At 37.8% G+C, this 20,000-nt stretch overlaps 1 protein-coding gene across 1 annotated transcript in view; it reads left to right on the top strand.

The window, feature by feature from the left end:
- The window catches only part of basp1 (brain abundant, membrane attached signal protein 1), an 18,976-nt gene extending 4,314 nt beyond the window's left edge, over positions 1-14,662 (top strand). Inside the window, exon 2 of the mRNA XM_027137866.2 lies at positions 12,249-14,662. Within this exon, the coding sequence (XP_026993667.1) occupies positions 12,254-12,862 (609 nt within the window). The 5' untranslated portion in view covers positions 12,249-12,253 and the 3' untranslated portion in view covers positions 12,863-14,662. The remainder of the gene's footprint in view (positions 1-12,248) is intronic.
- Positions 14,663-20,000: the final 5,338 nt, after the last annotated feature.

Genomic DNA, 20,000 nt, shown 5'->3' with positions numbered 1-20,000 from the left:
CCACTGGCCAGAAGAGAAAACAAAGGCGTGCTCTCTGTTCATCTTTTACCACATTTTAGCTGGATTTCTCTGGTCTGTTTGCATTTGTGACTAATAGGTTAATGAATGAATACTGTTTATTTTTTTTAAAAATATATTTATATAAAATTGTATACCTGGGGAGCATGCCTAGTGACCAAGCCAACAGAATCTGGCACAGGTTGCTAAATAATTTCTACAGCATTTCACATTGTCTTGCAATGTGCCAAATCTGTATTACATGAATTGCTGGAAAAGGGTTTTTTAAATAATCAGAATTTAAGTATACTCTTTTATATTGCACAAATTTTTTTTGTAATATAAAATATATTGATTACTAAGGATCATTAGTATCATGCAAACCCATAGCAGTCTGTGTATTTTGCTGGCATCAAATATGCATTGTTAATATACTCTGTAATATTACACTGTATTTAGAAAGAATATTTGCAAATCTGACACAGTCTTTAAACTGTACAGGAATAAAAGAAATGCCCAGTATGTACGGGAGAGAACATTCTAGATATTCCACACCAGACCAGTATCTGAGCTTGCAGTCTTGACTGCTGAGGATTACTAAACTGGTAAAACCTATTGTGTTGGCTGTGCAATATCTTTACATTGAAACCACTCTTCCAGTGTTTAGTCCTGCACCCACATAAACACACGGTTTTGTGTTCAATAATGGGTTTTGTGCCAAATATGATTATGTGAGTCTAGCCACCATGAATCCCTCAGTAATTTCTCCTAAACTATATTAGAGACCAATACATCTGGTTATGATTGCTTTTGTACATCAATATTAGAGTCAGGCGTGCTGAGCATGCATCACACATATAGAGTCTTATCACCAAATAAAATAAAAGCAGCATGGTGAAGGCCTACACTAGGGGACACCACACAAATTATATACACACGCAACATGCCTGGAAATGGTTGCTATGACTCCCCTTGAAGAGCTTTATTACTAAATGTAAAATGGTTGCCTGTTTCTTATTGCACAGGCTTACTATAATATTCATAATTGAGCCAAATCAGATCATGGAGAGAGAGAGAGAGAGATACAGAGAGAGAGAGAGAGAGAGAGAGAGAGAGAGAGAGAGAGAGAGAGAGAGAGAGAGAGAGAGAGAGAGAGAGAGAGAGAGAAAGCGTGATTATTAATATGTGTGTCATTCCTATTAGGTTGATGGTGTTTGCTTTTGTGGGTTTTTGCTTAGATTTAAGTGAAATGTGTTGAGTGAACACTGTTGGAAGAATTGAGCAAGAGATTAATTTTGAAGGTACAGAAGAAAGAAGAGCTGTGGGTATAATTGGTGCATAAAACAAAAAGTGAATCAGAGTCTGCGAGCTGGAGAGAGAAAGTGAGAGCTAGAGTCGTGCTGACAGGTAGAGAAAGCCTGGCCGAGAAGAGCGCTGTCTGTGTGCATTTGTTCAATGAAAAGGAGTAATGTAAAAGGACAGTTAGGGCAAATATGACTCTCAGTCCATAGCACTTACAGACATGTGTGTGTGAATATGGGGGGTTTAATACTACATTGTAGGGTGTGTGTCATCATGGAATTTTTCTCTGCTCAGCTATGATGATGACCTGGTTGATGAGCCAGAATGGCAGCTGTCTTATGGTTCCTACGGCAACAGCCAATTAGACAGCAGAGCCCCACTGACCCCACCTGTTTGTCCACTCTGATGTAAATGTGTGTGTGTACAAAAGGTACCATGCAATGTTAAAACCATCTGAGGGGATTTTATGAGCAAAGCTTTTTTTATTTATTTATTTATTTATTTAAAAACTACAATAAAGAATATTTTCCTTAGGTTGATTAAAATCATTTGCTATAATACTCCAAATAAACAGTATATATGCAAATTCCACAAACAAAACAATCCTTTATTTAGCTGAAATTTCCATACATATGTTTATTCAAAATAGATGATAGACATGATTCTATTCGAATTCCTGGTAATGTTTTACAGCTTAACCACATATACCTGCAGATTTAGAAGTATAAAAGAAGCCTTAGCAGATACAGTAATCAACATCAAGTCTAACAGATGATCTTAACATGGCAACATGCCAGTCAGCATAGGACATCCCTCTGTCTATCGTTAGCATAAATATTAATCATTTGCTAGGAAGTTTTTAGTAACTAGAAGAAACAAACAGGTGTACTGTCAAAACACTGCTCCTTGCTTCCTAGCCAGTGTGTATGACCGTATCTAATCATGTGTGTTTGAGATGCTGCTTCCACCTGATGTCTGTTCATCTGTTTCTGGGTTCATCATTAAAGAAAATGATATAAATGCTACTACTGAATTTTCTAAATCTACTGAGTAATCCCATATTATATATGTGTGTGTGTGTGTGTGTGTGTGTGTGTGTGTGTGTGTGTGTGTGTGTGTGTGTGTGTGTGTGTGTGCGTGTGTATGTGTGTGTGTTTGTGTGTGTGTGTGTGTGTTGGCCTCAAATCCATGGCGATAGAAAATCAAACATCAGCAATGATTTACAGCTTCTTATTTAATGATCAGTCATTGCAAGGCCAGAAGTGCAGTAGTGGCTCATTGGTTAAGGCTCTGGGTTACTGAACAGAAGGGTGGGTGGTTAAAGCCCCAGAACTGCCAAGCTGCCTCTGATGGGCACTTGAGCAAGGTCCTTAACCCTCTCTGCTCCATGGGAACTGTAACACTTGTAATGCCAGTTGTCTGACAAAGGAAAGAGTTACACTGTGTTGTAATGTATATGTTACAAATAAAGGCTTCCTCTTCATGTATGTTTGTTCATTGCTGAATGACAGTGTTAGTATAATGCTATGAATGATGGCCTTCCTGAGCATTAAATAAATTGCTAATTGGATCCACTACAGTCTTTATGATAGTGAACAATGCATATGTCCAGTATGATGTCGCTGTGTGTTTGTGTATAGGTGTGTGTGTGTGTGTGTGTGTGTGTGTGTGTGTGTGTGTGTGTGTGCGCGCGTATACTGTACTGTAGGTATGTGTTTCTTCAAGATAAGCTTGTTCTTTCTTAAGGGAGGTCAGTATTGGTGTCATTGCTTGGTGTAGTATTTGAGGGCAAATTGTTTCTATCACTCAGTAGGTATTCATTCTCTTGGATTTTTTTTATGTATTTTAGATTGATTTGTCTAAAGATTTTCCACATTGTTACAATGTATGTTTTACTGTCTTTGTGGTATCTACATGTGAAATGCAGACCATTGCTATGCTTTTTAATTTTAATTGTAATTTTTGTTCCATATTTCTAACACCAGAGCACAAATCAGTCAGTTAGAAGCCCTCAAACACTTTGTCATCTTGCTCAGTGATGACTTCCTTTTGGCTCTTGCCAGCTTGAAGATTACTTTCTGAACACGGTCATTTTTCAGGTTTGAAGGTGAGATGGAATAAAATCTCTCTGGACAGTGGAGCTTCTGCGTCTGTTCTGGAGCTCTCCTATCATCACAGTTTGGCCTATACTGTAGATCCACTGCTGTGGTAATATATACTCTCTGGGGAAAAATTATATTATAGTCCTAACACACAGTGAGGGATGAAAGCACTGCAAAGTAAGTCTTTGTTTAGGTGTGATCAAAGAGAAAAGTGATAAGGACGATCTTTCTTTGCTAGCTCTCACACCTGATAAAATCCCTCCCGAGCCTTTCTGAGTTTGCACTTTCCATGCTTCCTGTGTAGCATTGCCCTGATGAGAAGATATTGCTAATGGCAGACATGATATTTGGCTTGGTAGGATGGGTTTCTTCAAATGACCACAATATAGGGAAAATATTAATGAAGAAGAAATCAGAATAATGTCTTCTTTAATGTCTTAGTCTATGAGAAATATAAATATTAATAAAAACAAAATCTTGGCTATTAATAACACCTTGATGTTCATCATTCAGTTCGTGAAACATGCCTAGTAGCAGTGTTTGCTTGCTGTCAATCATCCTGACAGCGTTTAAGCTAGAGGTGCCATCTGACATTGTTCATACACCAAAAGACCAAAAACACATCACCTAGCAACAGATAAAATAGCAGAGTCTATCTATAGTGCATTCTTTTGTTATGGCTACAGTGGATGTTCAGGATTTGTGGACATTTTGTATTGTACACATGTAGGAAGGATGTCTACAATGTATACTTATTGTAGTTCTGTATAATATTGTATAGTACACAACATGCATAATGTTTAGTTGATTTAATCCTAAATCCTAGATTGTGCAACATAATCTGATTGTACATGCATAAAGGCTAATGAATCCTTCTACATTCAATCATAATAATACTATGAATAGGTATATGTTTTAATGTTGCTCACTGTGCTTGTTGGTGAAACAGAGTGAGAGGAGGGAGGGAGGGAGGGAGGGAGGGAGAGAGAGAGAGAGAGAGAGAGAGAGAGAGAGAGAGAGAGAGAGAGAATATCTCTTCAGGTATGGTGTTTATATTCCGATTTGTTTCTATTACTAAACATTCAGACATTTAATATTCAGGCTTTGTCTGTATATGTGTGTGTGTGTGTGTGTGTGTGTGTGTGTGTGTGTGTGGCTCTGTGTGTAGAGGATTTTGTTAGGTCACAGCTTTCAAAAGTATGTTATATACAGTTTATTCATAATAGTTTAACTAATTGTTATGTAATTATGTAATTATTTATTTAACTATTATGTAATTAATCATACAGCACTCAGGCTTGTTGGGTAAGAAGCTATAGTAGGTCAGTTTATTTGGAGCGATCTGTGAGTTCCTATATCTTCACTAGAGCAATTATGCATGAAAGGTTATCCTTGGTCCCAACAGATCATAAAGCATTGCCACATGAATGGCATATAAATTGTACATAGTTTCAGCACGAGTTATGCTCATGTTACTCAACTGTGTAGTATTGTGTAGGTCCAACACTGCTCTGAACCTTCAATGTATGGATTCCACAAGACCTTAGCAGCAGATCCTTTAAGATGAAGTGGGACCGCCATGGTTCAGACAGTTTTTGACTTTCAGACAATTTGTTCAGCACATCCAAACATGTCAGGAACATGTCCGATAAAGATTTCAAATTACACTCACAGTTCTGAGCAGATGCTCAATCTGATGGAGATCTGGAGAATTGTGAGTGTAATTTGAAATCTTTACCTGACATGTTCCTGAAACACTCCCGAAGTGTTTGCAGTGTGGCAGGGAGCATTATCCTGCTGAGAGAGGCCACTGCCATTAAGAAATACCGTTGCCCTGAATGGGGGTACTTGGTCTGTAACCATGTCTAGGCAGGTATTATGTGTCAAAGTAACATCCACATAAACACCAGGACCCAAGGTTTCCAAGCAGAACGTTGCCCATTGCCCTCTTCATAGTGTATCCTGGTGCCATCTCTTGTTTATATAAGCGACGCACATGCACACAGTTGTCCACATGATATAAAAGAAAACATAGTTTCTCAGACAAGGCCACTATCTTTAATGCTATAGTGTACATTTTGATGCTCATGTGCTTTAATGATGGACAGGGGTCAGCAAGTGCACTCCGGTTTGTGGCAACACAGCTTCACATACACAACAAGCTGCAATTCACTGTGTGTGTAGAGGCCATCGTCACAGCCAGCATAAACTGTTTCACCAATTTACTCTACAGTAACTCTTCTGTGGGATGGGACCAGATGGAATAGTCTTTGCTCTCAATGTGCACCCTTTTGACTACTTTTGGTAGGTATTAACCACTGCATACTGGGAACAACCTAAAAGACATGCTGTTTTTGAGATTCTTGGACCCAGTCGCCTAGCTATCACAAAATGACCCTGACCTGAACTTTGAGAAATGACTGTTCACTTGCTCTCTACTATGTTCTGCCAGGTTCAACTAGCAGACAGGTGCCATTGTAACATAACAAGATAATCAGTGACATTCACTTCCCTTGTCAGGGGTTTTTATGTTATAACTGATTGGTGCATATTAAAGAAATGATCATATGTGTATTACCAGTATTAAAAAAAAAATCAATATTTAATTGTTAGACACTGTATTTACATCAACAAATGAGCCATATTTTAATTTTATCACCTTCACCACAAATAAAGTAATATCAAGAAATTTCATGGATTTCAAGGCCGTTGTTAAGAAAAGGTACCAAGATTAGTCAAGATACACAAAAGGTACAACAATAGTCAAGATACACAAAAGAGATAGGGCAAGATCCGTTTTTGTTCTTTTACTGGCTGCTTTTGAAAATCCAACCTTTGGAATTAAATACTGCAAGATGAGCTAGAAACTGAAGAGATCGGTTTAGCATGGTGGTTAAATGAGTTCATCCAAATTCATCATTCCTTGAGAACCATGCTGGTTTCTTGGCATATTTCTGTTGTAGCACCACCTAGTGGTCAAATAACATTTACATTTACATTAACATTACATTTGCATAAATAACACTAATTCTGTAATGTATTAGAGGTAAACACTTTTTAATAAGAAATATCCATTTGATATCCTTTTGTATGTCTCTTAATAGTGCTGAAAGTTCACTGTTTTAACAGGGTAATGTTATATATTAGAATGCTATCGGCTTATAAAAAAGTACATAAAATACCACCTACAGTACAAATGAAAAGATGTAGTATTTAAATTGAATGTTTAGCACACAGGCTGTATTTGGGTCACTGAGAATGACATTTTATCCGAGTATTTTCAAAAACTTATTTCATTGCTTCAGAATAAAAGTTGATATAACTAAGCAGCATTTTAGTAGATGTCTTTGTTTTGGTGTTTCTGTTTATCTGATAGTGAGACCACCAAGAAATGAATCTCATGGCCATGGGAAATATGGGTGTGCTTGCTAAGGCTTGCTAAAGCTCCACAGCATGAAAACAGCCTGATGCAAGCTACACTTTGACAATTATTACATCACCCATAATGTCCTGCAGACAAGTTGGCAGGTATAGCATGCAAAAATTTCAGGATCATAGAAGGTTAATTATTTCAATATTCAGTGTGAACATCTTGAGAGATAAAGACGGAGACGGTTAGAAGAGTGTTGACAACACAATTCACTGACAACAGCAAAGCCAGGGTAAGCTTGTGCAAGAGCTGACAGACACAGCTATAAAAGCAATGGCAGAAAAAGAAACTTTATATTTCATCCTCTGTTCTGTTTGCCTCACTGACACACGCACACAGATAAAGATAGATCAAATAAATGGTTGTAGAAAAATAGTGCACAGGTGGTGTATTAGTCTTTAGCTTAAACTGTAACACCTTCCTCGTTGTGTGATCAATACTAAACCACATCACACCTACAGTACTACAACAACTTTTATTTATTTATATGTTTTATTATTTTAGCAAAAAATTTGTATTTTTATTAGACAATTTTGTGGAATGCTTTTGTAGTCTTTCAGATTAGTTCCATGTCATAACCTGTGTTGAGTCTTACAGGTCTTGTGGTAAAACAGGTCCACAAATCGAACAGAATACCTAGGACTAATTTGCTAAATGTTTTGCATGTTTTTCCCAGTATAGCACAAGAGCTAGAGGCATTTTCAACCTCTTTCAATTAAAATTCTGTTTTAATTCATTTGATCTTCCCTGCTTCTGGATCATATTCTTTCAAAATAGAATAATCGAATGAACCAGATCAATACTGTCCCATTGTTTAGACTTTAATAATCATTAACGATTACTCTGTGTTCATAGCAGTGTCACGCACATGCACACAATGCAAAAGCCCTCTCAGTAACCCAATATCAGATTATATCAACAGGACAAACATAGTAAAGGAAAGGAAATGAAAACGATTCTCTCTCTCTGACGCTCTATTTGACTCCAGTAATCATGATCTCTATTGAGTTAACCTGAGACATTGTTTGAGCAGAGACCTGCTGTAAGTGAGATTTTGTGTGTGTGTGTGTGTGAGTGTGTGTGTGTGTGTGTGTGTGTGTGTGTGTGTGTGTGTGTGTGTGTGTGTGTGTGTGTGTGTGTGTGTGTGTGTGTGTGTGTGTGTGTGTGTGAGTGTGTTTATAAGTGTATATTTCTGTCTGGCATGTTTGACAGGGTGTGCACAGGTGGACCAGGTGTGCCAAGCAGTAAAAGCTTAGAAATCGTTAAATAGCAGAATGACCCATAGAGCAGGAATTAGTGTGTTGAAAGAAGGAGATATTTTGCAGATATTTTGGCCGAATTTTATACCCAAACGCCAAATCTCCCCTACAGAATGTTTCATTTAGCTGCAAGAAATCTGATTTGAAGTGCTAGATCAATTCAATTCAGTTACTTTTGCACAGCGCTTTGAATAGTGGACACTGTCACTAATATGGCAACTGGTACTAGGAACTTGTGGCTTGCAGCAATGAAATTGCTGTACATGTGAATGTTTTAGAATGCATATGTTTCCAGAATAATATCTGAATATTAGCAAACACAGTAGCGTTATTATTAGTTCATCTGGGACAGTTCTAAATGTTTTTGACACAAGACCATAGATTTGATATTGGGCCATTGTGTAAAAAGTCACACATAGTGTTATGTAGTGTTGTGTTCTGTGGCGCTGAAGTAGATTCAGTGCTTCAGTCCTAATCCGGTGCAGTCTGTTGTCTGGGAACACTTTATACTGCCGGATCTGTCCTGATTGGAGTTTGTTATACTTTTAACAAAACTCACTCTTTAATGCTAGCAGATAATAGAAAGTTACAAATTTAGAGTGTGTGTGTATGTGTGTGTGTGTGTGTGTGTGTGTGTGTGTGTGTGTGTGTGTGTGTGTGTGTGTGTGTGTGTGTGTGTGTGAATACATGTGTGAGTCCTTAGGCAGTCAAATAAATCAATATTTATTCTGAGTGTAAATCTTTACACCACTCTCTCAATTACGTGATTGATCTAGTAATGAAAGTTGTGTGTGTTTTTGTGTGTTTGTGTTTATGTGAGAGATGTTTATTGTAAGCAAGGATCTGTCACCAAATATTAATTATTATTTGATTTACTACCAAAGGTACCATGTACTATGTTGTTTAACACAATTCGATGTAAATGTCAGGAAATAAAAGATGAAAACCTAAATGTCTTGTCATTTCAATACTTTTGGAGGTGGCTGTAGGCAAAAAAAATTTCCAGCAACAGCATGAGGAAAAAAATGTATTTACTTGTTTGGTATTTGGTCTGGTGCATCTGTGTAGTCTTTTTGAAGCGTAGATTAAGAGATTAGGAGTAGCATGCTGCTGAAAGAAATCTGTGGGGTATCTGAACAGGTGACCGAGTGCTAAATAAGGAAGGCTGTGTATTGTGTAAACATCAGGAACTGTGTTCTGTTCTGGTGAAATTTCTCCTCTACGCTTCAGACGTCTCGTCTCACATTTCTACCCAGGATGCTCTGCTGCTGCCAGTGATTGGGCCAAATTTTCTGCTCCATTTTCCCACACACACACACACACACACACACACACACACACACACACACACACACACACACACACACACACACACACACACACACACACACACACAATCACACACACAATATAGCCAGAGATGAAGAATAGCTATGACAAGCTTTCACTCTTCCTCACATTTCTCTGTTTCAGTGTCTCTTTGTCTCTGAAAGAGTCTGTTGTTCTCTGTCTGAATCACAGTCTGCAGCTCTTTGCCTCAGAAGTGACACATCCACATCCTACCACTAATACACTGCTACATTTTTCACTACACTTCACCATTCAATACAGGAATTTGCTATTGCTTGTAGTTTCATAAAATACAACATTATTTATTATTTATTGGCACAGAGACTGCTCGTTTTCCCTTTTCTGTACATTCTGATTTGGTTTACGCATCACTGCAACAGTGTGACATGCTCAACATAGTGACATGCTCATAGATACACACCAGCAAATCAGGCCTGAAATATCAAGCTTGATGCCTTGCATGTTTATGAGGTCTGATGTAAAATGGCCTTTAATGGCAAATGTCTCTTTATTAATAGATCAAACTGTTGGATCCTAGTTTATTTCCATTTATTTCGTAAATATATGTTCATGTCATAAATAAACAGATCATAAACTAGAGTTGATTTGATCAGGAAGGTAACTATCACATTACCTACAACGCAAATACTGCAAATATATGCAATAATAATAATAATAATAATAATAATAATAATAATAATAATAAGAAGAAGAAGAAGAAGAAGAAGAAGAACAAGAATTTGTTCCCATTACTAAAGGTCCACAATTCCATTATATCCAGGAATGTATATTTATTTCACTATTATTTTAACATGCAGATTTAAAAAAATATCACTTGATGAGCTTGTATTAAATGTTTTATTGGTTTTATCAATTCTAGATAAAGGTATGCAAACTTTGGAACACATCTTTTTAATTTGTCTACCCATTTTGGATGAAGTCTTGTAAAAGTTCACAGTAAGGTGACACTCTCAAACTCATTTGAAATTCTTTAATCAATGTACAATGCAGGCACTAGACAGTAGTGGGACTCTTTAATTAGCTTTATAATGTGGCGTACAGTGTGAGCAGGTCTGCCCTACTGAGACTTACTAAAGTAATAACAGCGTCGTACTAAATTTACTTCAAGAGATAATACCTCTTTGACTCAATCGAATAATTTGTAATCTATAAGTTAGATATGTTCAATATTCAGTACAGATCTGTCAGACTGCATGAAGCTCGCTTTCTTTAATCGAGATTGAATTATCTTTGGCTTTGGACATGTAAAGAAACAAATAACCAAAGGAGCTGGAGCTGGATACAGAAATTGTACATTATTCTTACTGATGGTGATGGGGGAGACTGACTCTATTGTCTCCTAAAAGAACCCTCCCTCCCCTCCACACACACCACCACCACCACCACCACCACCATTGTTATTTCTACAGTATAGGGCAGTTCTGAGTGTGTTTTCGGTTTGGTCACACACACATTATGTACACTGACTGATTCAACGCCACAACATATGCTACCCCTCCCCCATCTGGTATACAGCACACACACATGCAAGTGTGTGTCTATACTTTATGTGTGTCTGTGTGTGCATGTGTGTGTCCATGTTCTTTTCACTGTTAGCAGGTCATGTGACCGTGGTTGCTGTGGTAACTGCTATTCTGAGTCTTGAGTTGTGGGGTTTAGTCTTTAGCCAGTCTCTTCTTGATACAACGTCCCCTACTTAACACTGAGTAACATTCTGTTTTCAGGCTGTGAACACACAATGATTAGAGTTTACATTCAGTTATAAGGGACTATCAGTTGTGTTATAATATGAGTAAATGTGGTCCATGAATAATAAATTCTAACATCGCAAGCTAGCACAGCCATTATCTTGGCAGTCCATCCCCTGACAAACAATCTCTGCTGGCACTGTCGGAGCACGAATGCCCAAAATATATTGAAATGAGTCCATCATGCCTGTGGGCTGTGTGACAGCATACACACTGCTCTAATGGGCACGGCTGCAATATATAATGTTGCATGATTTCCTTATCATTTCAGCCTTCTAGGTTTACTAGACTTTTTTTTTTATACGTAATGCATTCGCAAATATTTACTTAAAGAAATAAATAATCTATACAAACCTTGTATAATCAAATGTTTACAATTGTGATGATGCCAATATTAAATGTACACAAGCCCTTTATTTCCAAACAAACTGGATTTTCAGGATTGTGTAAATTTATATTTATATATAAATTCATATCGTGGTTATAAATGAGGTTCAATTACATTAAAATAACAATGACCAAGAAAAAGTGCTATAGTGCAAACTATTCAATAACATAGGGTCAGAATTCTTGGTGAAGCTTTAAACACGTTTGGTATTTTCTCAGCCAGCTTCATGAGGCACCTCAAACAGAAGCCTTTTTAAAAAACTCTGAAATAATTGAGCTGCTCAGTACTCGGGTTCGAAGAATAAATTTAAAGTAATGAAGAAAGAATGAATTAAAATGCATTTTGTGCAGGAAATACTTTGATTGAACAAATCAATTCAACTCAACAATTAGCATTTAGGAAATGTTTTGAAATAAAATGCACAAAAGTAAAAAATCTGTTCAGTATATTCACACTGATTTTACATGTACACCAAAGATGGATTTGATGACTAGCTTGATGATTGTGGAATATGGAAATTGACTATGATGAAATTCACATCTGCTTAATTTAAGATCAGATTTGACTGTACACAACTTAGAATTGGACATAAGCATCATTGTGTTTGATCACAGAAAGCTTTAATAGTCTGTTTATTGCTTTGTGTTCAAGGCACCATGGGAGGAAAACTGAGCAAGAAGAAGAAGGGATACAACGTGAATGATGAGAAGGCAAAAGAAAAGGATGCCAAAACAGAGGGAGCATCAGCAGAGGAGAATGATGCTTCTAAAGACAACAAGGATGAAGCACCAACTGCCACGGAAACCACTGAGACACCCAATGACACGGCGGCAGCCACCAAAGAAGCAACGCCTGTTGCGGATAGCAGTGCAACCGTGCCAAAAGAAGAGGAGAAGAGTGCTGCTCCAGCGGCCAAGGAAGAGAAATCAGCATCTAGCACCACCTCAACTTCTAATGCCAAGAGTGCAGACTCCGCTAAAGCGGAACCTGCCAAGAGTCCTGAGGCCCCACCTACCAAGGCAGAAGAAAAACCCGCCTCTGCTCCAGCACCGGCCAATGAGAAAGAACCAGTGAAAGATACCACCCCAGCTCTCAAAGAGCCTGCCCCAGCTAAGGATCCTGCCTCTGCGACAGAGAGCAAGGCAGACACTGAGGCCAAAAAGACTGAAGCTCCACCCGCCAAAGGACCCGCTTCTGCACAACCTGTAACCACGGAGACCAGCGCTGCCCCCAGTAAGGAGCAGACAGTTGCTGTGCAAGATTAACGAACAGAGGCAAACAAACCAATAAGGAGAAAAATAATTAATAAAAAAAATGATCAGATTAAATTAGAGAAACTAGCCCTTCTTAAATTACAACTACTATAAAATTGATAAATAAAACAATAATAAATATTGATTTCGACAAGATTAGTCAACATCTTTACTGATAGTGGGTTTTATAATAAAGCATTATGTGGTCGTAATAAAGTTCTATACGTAAAATATGAGCTAAAATAATGATGATGATGATTATCATGATGATGATTTGATTTCTATTGTCAGAGTTATTATTGTTATTTTAACACTGACACAAGACTCAATCTACCACCAGCCCCCAAATCTAACTCTTTATGTCTCTCTCTCTCTCTCTCTCTCTCTCTCTCTCTCTCTCTCTCTCTCTCTCTCTCTCTCTCTCTCTCTCTCTCTTACTACCTGTGTCACTCTCTCCATTTAACCCTCTATTTAACGGAGGGCTGAGATGAAAGAGTGTAACTGGCTTTTTTGCAGGCCACACACACAGTTCTCACCAGTCTTTTCTTACATTGATCTCTTTCCAAAATGAGTGCAACTGATGTGTGCGAGTGTGTCTGTCTGGTGGTCTTGCATTCTATTTGCTATCTTCTCTTTGCTGCTGTCTGGTTTGTGCTTTGGTCATTTGCAGTGGTTGACGTTGTGTTTTGGCCTTTGTTCTCTAGTCTTTCCTGACCTTTCAATGCCTTTCATTAATATCCTTTATATTGATGGAATAAAAAAAAGGTGTGTGCAGCACAGTGTAATAAATGCACACACACACATACACACACACACTCACACACACACACTCACACACACATAGAGACACACACACACACACACACACACACACACACACACACACACACACACACACACACACACACACACACACACACACACACACACACACACACACACACACATAGAGACACACACACACATAGAGACACACACACACACACACACACACACACACACACACACACACACACACACACACACACACACACACACACACACACACACACACACATAGAGACACACACACACTACAGATAAAGAGAGAATGTGAGAGAGAGTCTGTGCTAAAAGGTGTTGGATGCATTAAAACATATGTAAACACACCAAGTGTTTGTTTAAATCTTCATTGGTATTATATGTACAATAGGTTCAATCCTGTGTGTGTGTGTGTATGTGTGTGTGTATGTGTATGTGTGTGTGTGTGTGTGAGAGACAGAGAGAGAGAGAGAGAGTGAGTGAGCGAGTGAGACAGACAGAGTTTAGGTGGCCATGCCTGAGGACCCAGTCTGCCAGTCTGCCTTATTAATGATTAAGCAGCAGTTGACATGGTGTCTGTGTATGACAGGAGAGAGAGTGAAAGAATGAATACAAAGACAGGAAGAGTGTGAGATAAAGAGGGATTTGAAGTGTAAATCATAGACGAAATAATGGATTAATAATTTCTCTCAATGCAATGTGACCTGGATTTGTGTGTGTGTGTGTGTGTGTGTGTGTGTGTGTGTGTGTGTGTGTGTGTGTGTGTGTGTGTGTGTGTGTGTGTGTGTGTGTGTTGTAAAAGACTTCTTGCATGTCAGTTGTTGAGTGGCCCTGTAGTGTATTTTGGTTGCTGTGGAAACAACTGAAATGTTGACAATATTCTAATATTCTATTTCATTAAAAAAAATCTGTGCAAACACACCAACAGACTCTCTCTCTCTCTCTCTCTCTCTCTCTCTCTCTCTCTCTCTCTCTCTCTCTCTCTCTCTCTCTCTCTCTCTCTCTCTCTCTCTCTCTCTCTTAACATCCCTTGCCAAAATTAAACAGAACATAAGCTGGATAATTTGAAATTATATGTTCTTGTATAGATGGAGAAACTAATAAAATGTAAGAAACTGATTGAAATCCTTGTTGAATTTGTCATCATTTATTGTCTCTGCAATTTGACATTTTCTCTACTTCAATACTTAATGAACATTAACATATTTTATCAAAATGACAGACATATTTGCTAATATAGGTTAGCTTTTCCATGGCAGACATTACATCCGCCAGTTTAACTCCACTTACATGTTGTCACTGTCAACTGCTGAATCAACTGCTGTTCAGGTGTATTGGTAGTGTATTAGTTTATGTTCAGGTTTATTAATAGTTAGAGTCCCTAGGAAACACACATAAGCCTAAATAATTGAATTTGTTCTCAGATTTGGTCTGTGTACACAATCTGGACAGATAACAGTGTGCAAGTGGACAATTTTAATATGTTTAAATGAGCTAATGGAATTATCAACATTGAATTAATCAAAAATGGAAAACTGATTGCATTCATCAGCCATTATTCCCCAGATCTAGAAGCACAGAGATGTGTGAGTGAAAAGACAAAGATACTCATGTTTATACACCGTGACGTTTACCACAGATGATGAAACAGAGACTGATATGGATGATGCTGAGAGCGCTTCAAGATTTGGCTGTGAACATTTGACAATTTGAATGCTTTTATAGGCTTCAACATATCTATCTATCTATCTATCTATCTATCTATCTATCTATCTATCTATCTATCTATCTATCTATCTATCTGTCTGTCTGTCTGTCTGTCTGTCTGTCTGTCTGTCTGTCTGTCTGTCTGTCTGTCTGTCTGTCTGTCTGTCTATCTATCTATCTATCTATCTATCTATCTATCTATCTATCTATCTATCTATCTATCTATCTATCTATCTATAAATAATTCTATTTGACTTTCTTTATAAAGCCTTGAACTATTCTCATATCATTGTCTTGAATGTCTCTTGATGACGCTTATTGAATGAAGACTCTGTGATGTAAATCTATAATTCAATTCAATTCAATTCAAGTTTATTTGTATAGCGCTTTTTACAATAGACATTGTCTCAAAGCAGCTTTACAGAACATAAACACAGAGCAGAAGGTAAACATAATTAATGATAAAGGAAATAACGAATAATAAAAGAAATAAGAATTAACAGAATAAAAATTCTAGATTATTATTAGATGTATATAGTTCACAGTGTGTATGTATTTATTCCCCTATGAGCAAGTCTGAGGTGACTCAGGCAGCAGTGGCAAGGAAAAACTCCCTTAAATTGGTAAAGGAAGAAACCTTGAGAGGACCCAGACTCAAGGGGGAACCCATCCTCATATGGGTGACACTGGGGGTGTGATTGTAATATACAGTCAGTTAAATGTTGTATTGGTGTGAGGTTCAAGGACTTCTGATCTCCTCAGTACCACAGAGTCTAACTGGAGATGTCTCAGGATTCTTAGAGTCGGCCTCGGCTCAGTGGATGTCCAAAGGCTTCATCCCACAGAGGACGTTGGGAGCTGGTACAGTGTCTGGATGCCTCGGGATAGGTACAAAGAGAAAAGCAGTGGAAAGGGATTAACATATCTGCCGTTCATAAAAATGCGCTGGTCTGATGTACTGGTGCATGATATTATGGGATGTATTATGTGTACGCCTGACTGAAGAGATGAGTTTTTAATCTACATTTAAACTGGGAAAGTGTGTCTGAGCTCCGAACACTATCAGGAAGACTATTCCAAAGTTTGGGAGCTAAATAAGAAAATGCTCTACCACCTTTAGTAGACTTAGATATTCTGGGAACTACCAGAAGCCCTGAGTTTTGTGATCTCAGAGAGCGTGAAGGATTGTAACGTGTTAGAAGACTAGTTAGATACATGGGAGCTAAACCATTAAGAGCCTTGTACGTAAGTAGCAGCAGTTTGTAGTCAATTCTAAACTTAACTGGTAGCCAGTGTAGAGATGATAAAATTGGGGTTATATGGTCATACTTTAATGCTTAACAACATCTGATCAAAGGAGATTCTCTTATTATTCTCCAGTTTCTAATTGAAACAATTACTGATTCAAATCTGATTAGAAATTAGTCCCTGCTTCATTCCTGATTAAAATCAGTGTGAAGCTCTTGGGATAAAGCCTTAATCGAAACTGAATATGCTAATCCATGCATGAGAAGACATTCAAAGTAATCCTGTATATTCTATAGTACACTTATCAGCTTGATACACATGGTTATATAGTGATTGACTATAGCATTAACCAACACAGACTTTGGACTGACTTATCGAAAGAAGTACTGTGTTGCAACATCTGATTGGCTGAGATCAGACCACAGTTACCAGTTACCTTGCCTAGCAACACACTTGAACGCTGCATGAAACCTGTATAAAAGCCATTTAAGCATCAAAGCATAGAAAGGTGTTGAACTGTGATTATCTTATAAACATTAAATAATAACATTGTTAAATAGCCCATCATATATTTTTTATTGAACAAAGACACACACACACACACACACACACACACACACACACACACACACACACACACACACACACACACACACACACACACACACACACACACACACACACACACACACATCTCTCTCTCTCTCTCTCTCTCTCTCTCTCTCTCTCTCTCTCTCTCTCTCTCTCTCTCTCTCTCTCTCTCTCTGTAAACTTGGAATAAATTTAGCCATGGTAAGGCCAGATTGGTATAATTTACATTTCAGAGTCACTAAAGATGGCTTTAGTGGTATAACTCCACCCCCAGCTCCTTAACATCAGCAGATTCCCTGGGGGGAAAATCAGTGCCTGTCATTGGTTGGTTGCATTTCTATGGTAACACAGCTGTGTGTGCGTGTGTGTTGGAGGCAGGTGTGCTCCTTATGAGAGATCAGTGTGATCTCTACTAAACTGCCATTCACGGCCTAGAACTACCCCTGCCCCAGTTCAAGACACCTAAGATATGTGTAGGTGCGGCCTAGCTTATTGAGATCAGTTTGGCGAACAGCACCATATAAACATCCAACAACCCTATCAAACATCCATGGCTGTGTTTATCAATATCTATGAGAATGATACAAACAGCAAATAAGCTGATCATGACTAAAAGATGTAGGTGGTGAATATTTCTGGTAATTATTGCGATAGGTAACTGTTTTTACAGACTCTGACAGCTCATCTCAGGTATTTAGATTAATAGCTGCTCAGTCATGATGTAACATACTGTACAGTATATTACACAACAGTTTCAGTCCACTATCTGGGTGAGCGGTGTTCCAAGAGTGCTATTATTTGGAATAACATGGGCATTTCACTATTTGGTGAAATGAAATTGATGACTACAGTAATGTATGTGACGTTATAAAAATAACATACAAAACATTTTTCATAAATGTAACATTTGGCTCATCATCAGTGTGATCTAGTTAGTTTGACAACTTATACAGTACAGTAAGTGTGGTTTTCTGGGCTCACTTTACACTAGCACAACAAAAACAAATGAAACACTCAACCACATTCTAGCTGAAATGTCAGTCACTTAATAGATAATAGATAATCTGAAATTCTTGCATCGATTTCTCCTTTAAAACATCAGAAGGTCTCTTCCATTTCTATCCACACAGGCCAATCAGGTGCTTTTTATGTCTCTTGAACATCTTGAGACTGGACTACTCCTTATCTTGGCAAGTCTGCCTCTGAGTGCTATTAGACCTTTGTAATTGATATAGACTGCAGCTGCATTACTTGTTTTGAGTCTTCCTAAGTTCTGCCACACCACCCCATTGTGACTCTCCCTCCACTGGCATCCTGTAAATTTAAAAACTAATGCTTGCCTACAAAGACAAAAATGGACCAGCACCCACTTACCTCAACACTTATCATACCACACACTGCACCACACTACCTCCGATCCTCTACCCTTGCTTGACTAGTCCCACCATCTCTCAGGATACAAGGAAAGCATACATCAAGACTCCTCTCTCTTTGCACCTTGGAGGTGGAATGAACTTCCCCAAGATAAACAGTTGAGGCACTGGCAGTCTTCACACATTGACCTACCTCTTCCTGAAATATTAAAAGTATTACTTGCTAATAAAAGCGGTGTCTGTGTGCTTTTCTTGCTACAGTATATTACCCTCACCACAGAGTTTTAAACTGATGGTATTCTTTATCTGTGACCTCAAATATCAGGATGCATTTATTAATAGATATTTCAAACCATTTCTGTAAGTCACTCTGCATAAGTGCCTCTGCTATATGTCATAAATATAAATGTAAATGTGTTTATAGGGCTTCTGCATAAAAGCAACATCCTATATAAACCTATGCAGGCAAGTATTATTGTTTATATCACAGCAAAATCCCACACACTGCTAGTTAATTCAAATTGTTATAGATATGTTATAGACCATATATGTAACCTTTATTAAATAGCTCGATATTTCTAGACACTGAACCAAGAGTTGACCCACAGCTGGTGATGTGTGCTGATGTGTGAAGTAATGCTGCAAAACCTGGTTTACAAATAGAAATGCAAAATCATTATTTGGTGTAGCCTGAAATTTTTTTTATTAACACATATTTTTATTTTGTACAATCATTATAATTAGCTTCTAGCTTGGCAAGATTTTATTTCTAAACAAAACATGGCAAACCATCACAACAGATCCATTGAAAACACTTAATATGAGACTTAGTTTTAATTTGTAAATGACAAGCCACTGTAAAAGCACTAAACAAAACTTTCTGAAATATTGTAAAGTTAACACGCTACAGCATTGGATGATAATTAATATGTATGTATGTAGGGACTATGCAGGAACAAATGAATACTTCTTCATTAACACTTAAGTTGCTACTATTAACTGCCAAGGAATGCTAATTATCCTTTCACTCTGTCCACAAAAATAACATTGTAAAGTATTACACTTGAGGACATGAGGACTGTTCACATGGCTCCCTTGGGTCTTTAAGGTCCCATGCATTATAGAACAACAAGTGATACAAAAATGCTGATTTGGAGATGGAAAGAAGGCTGAAGGGAAAATGCAGGATGATTATAGTTTATTAGTTATTAGGTTTATGAATAAATCTCTCATTGCAATTTGTTCACTTATGGTTACACATACATTTAAGTTGTTAAGACGATGTATTGTCAAGTGGATTGATAATTTTTTTATTTTTAAAGCTCCTAATTTCAGAGATTTATTGAAGTAACAGCACAAGACTTGTCCAGTGAACAAGCTGGAACCCCAAACAGCTCATTGGACTGTCATGCAGCGGAAAAAATGGATTT

The sequence above is a fragment of the Tachysurus fulvidraco genome, chromosome 22 (genome assembly GCF_022655615.1).
Source record: "Tachysurus fulvidraco isolate hzauxx_2018 chromosome 22, HZAU_PFXX_2.0, whole genome shotgun sequence".
NCBI lineage: Eukaryota > Metazoa > Chordata > Actinopteri > Siluriformes > Bagridae > Tachysurus > Tachysurus fulvidraco.
Note: the sequence above shows the minus strand (reverse complement) of the source record. Positions and strands in the feature narration are given on the sequence as shown.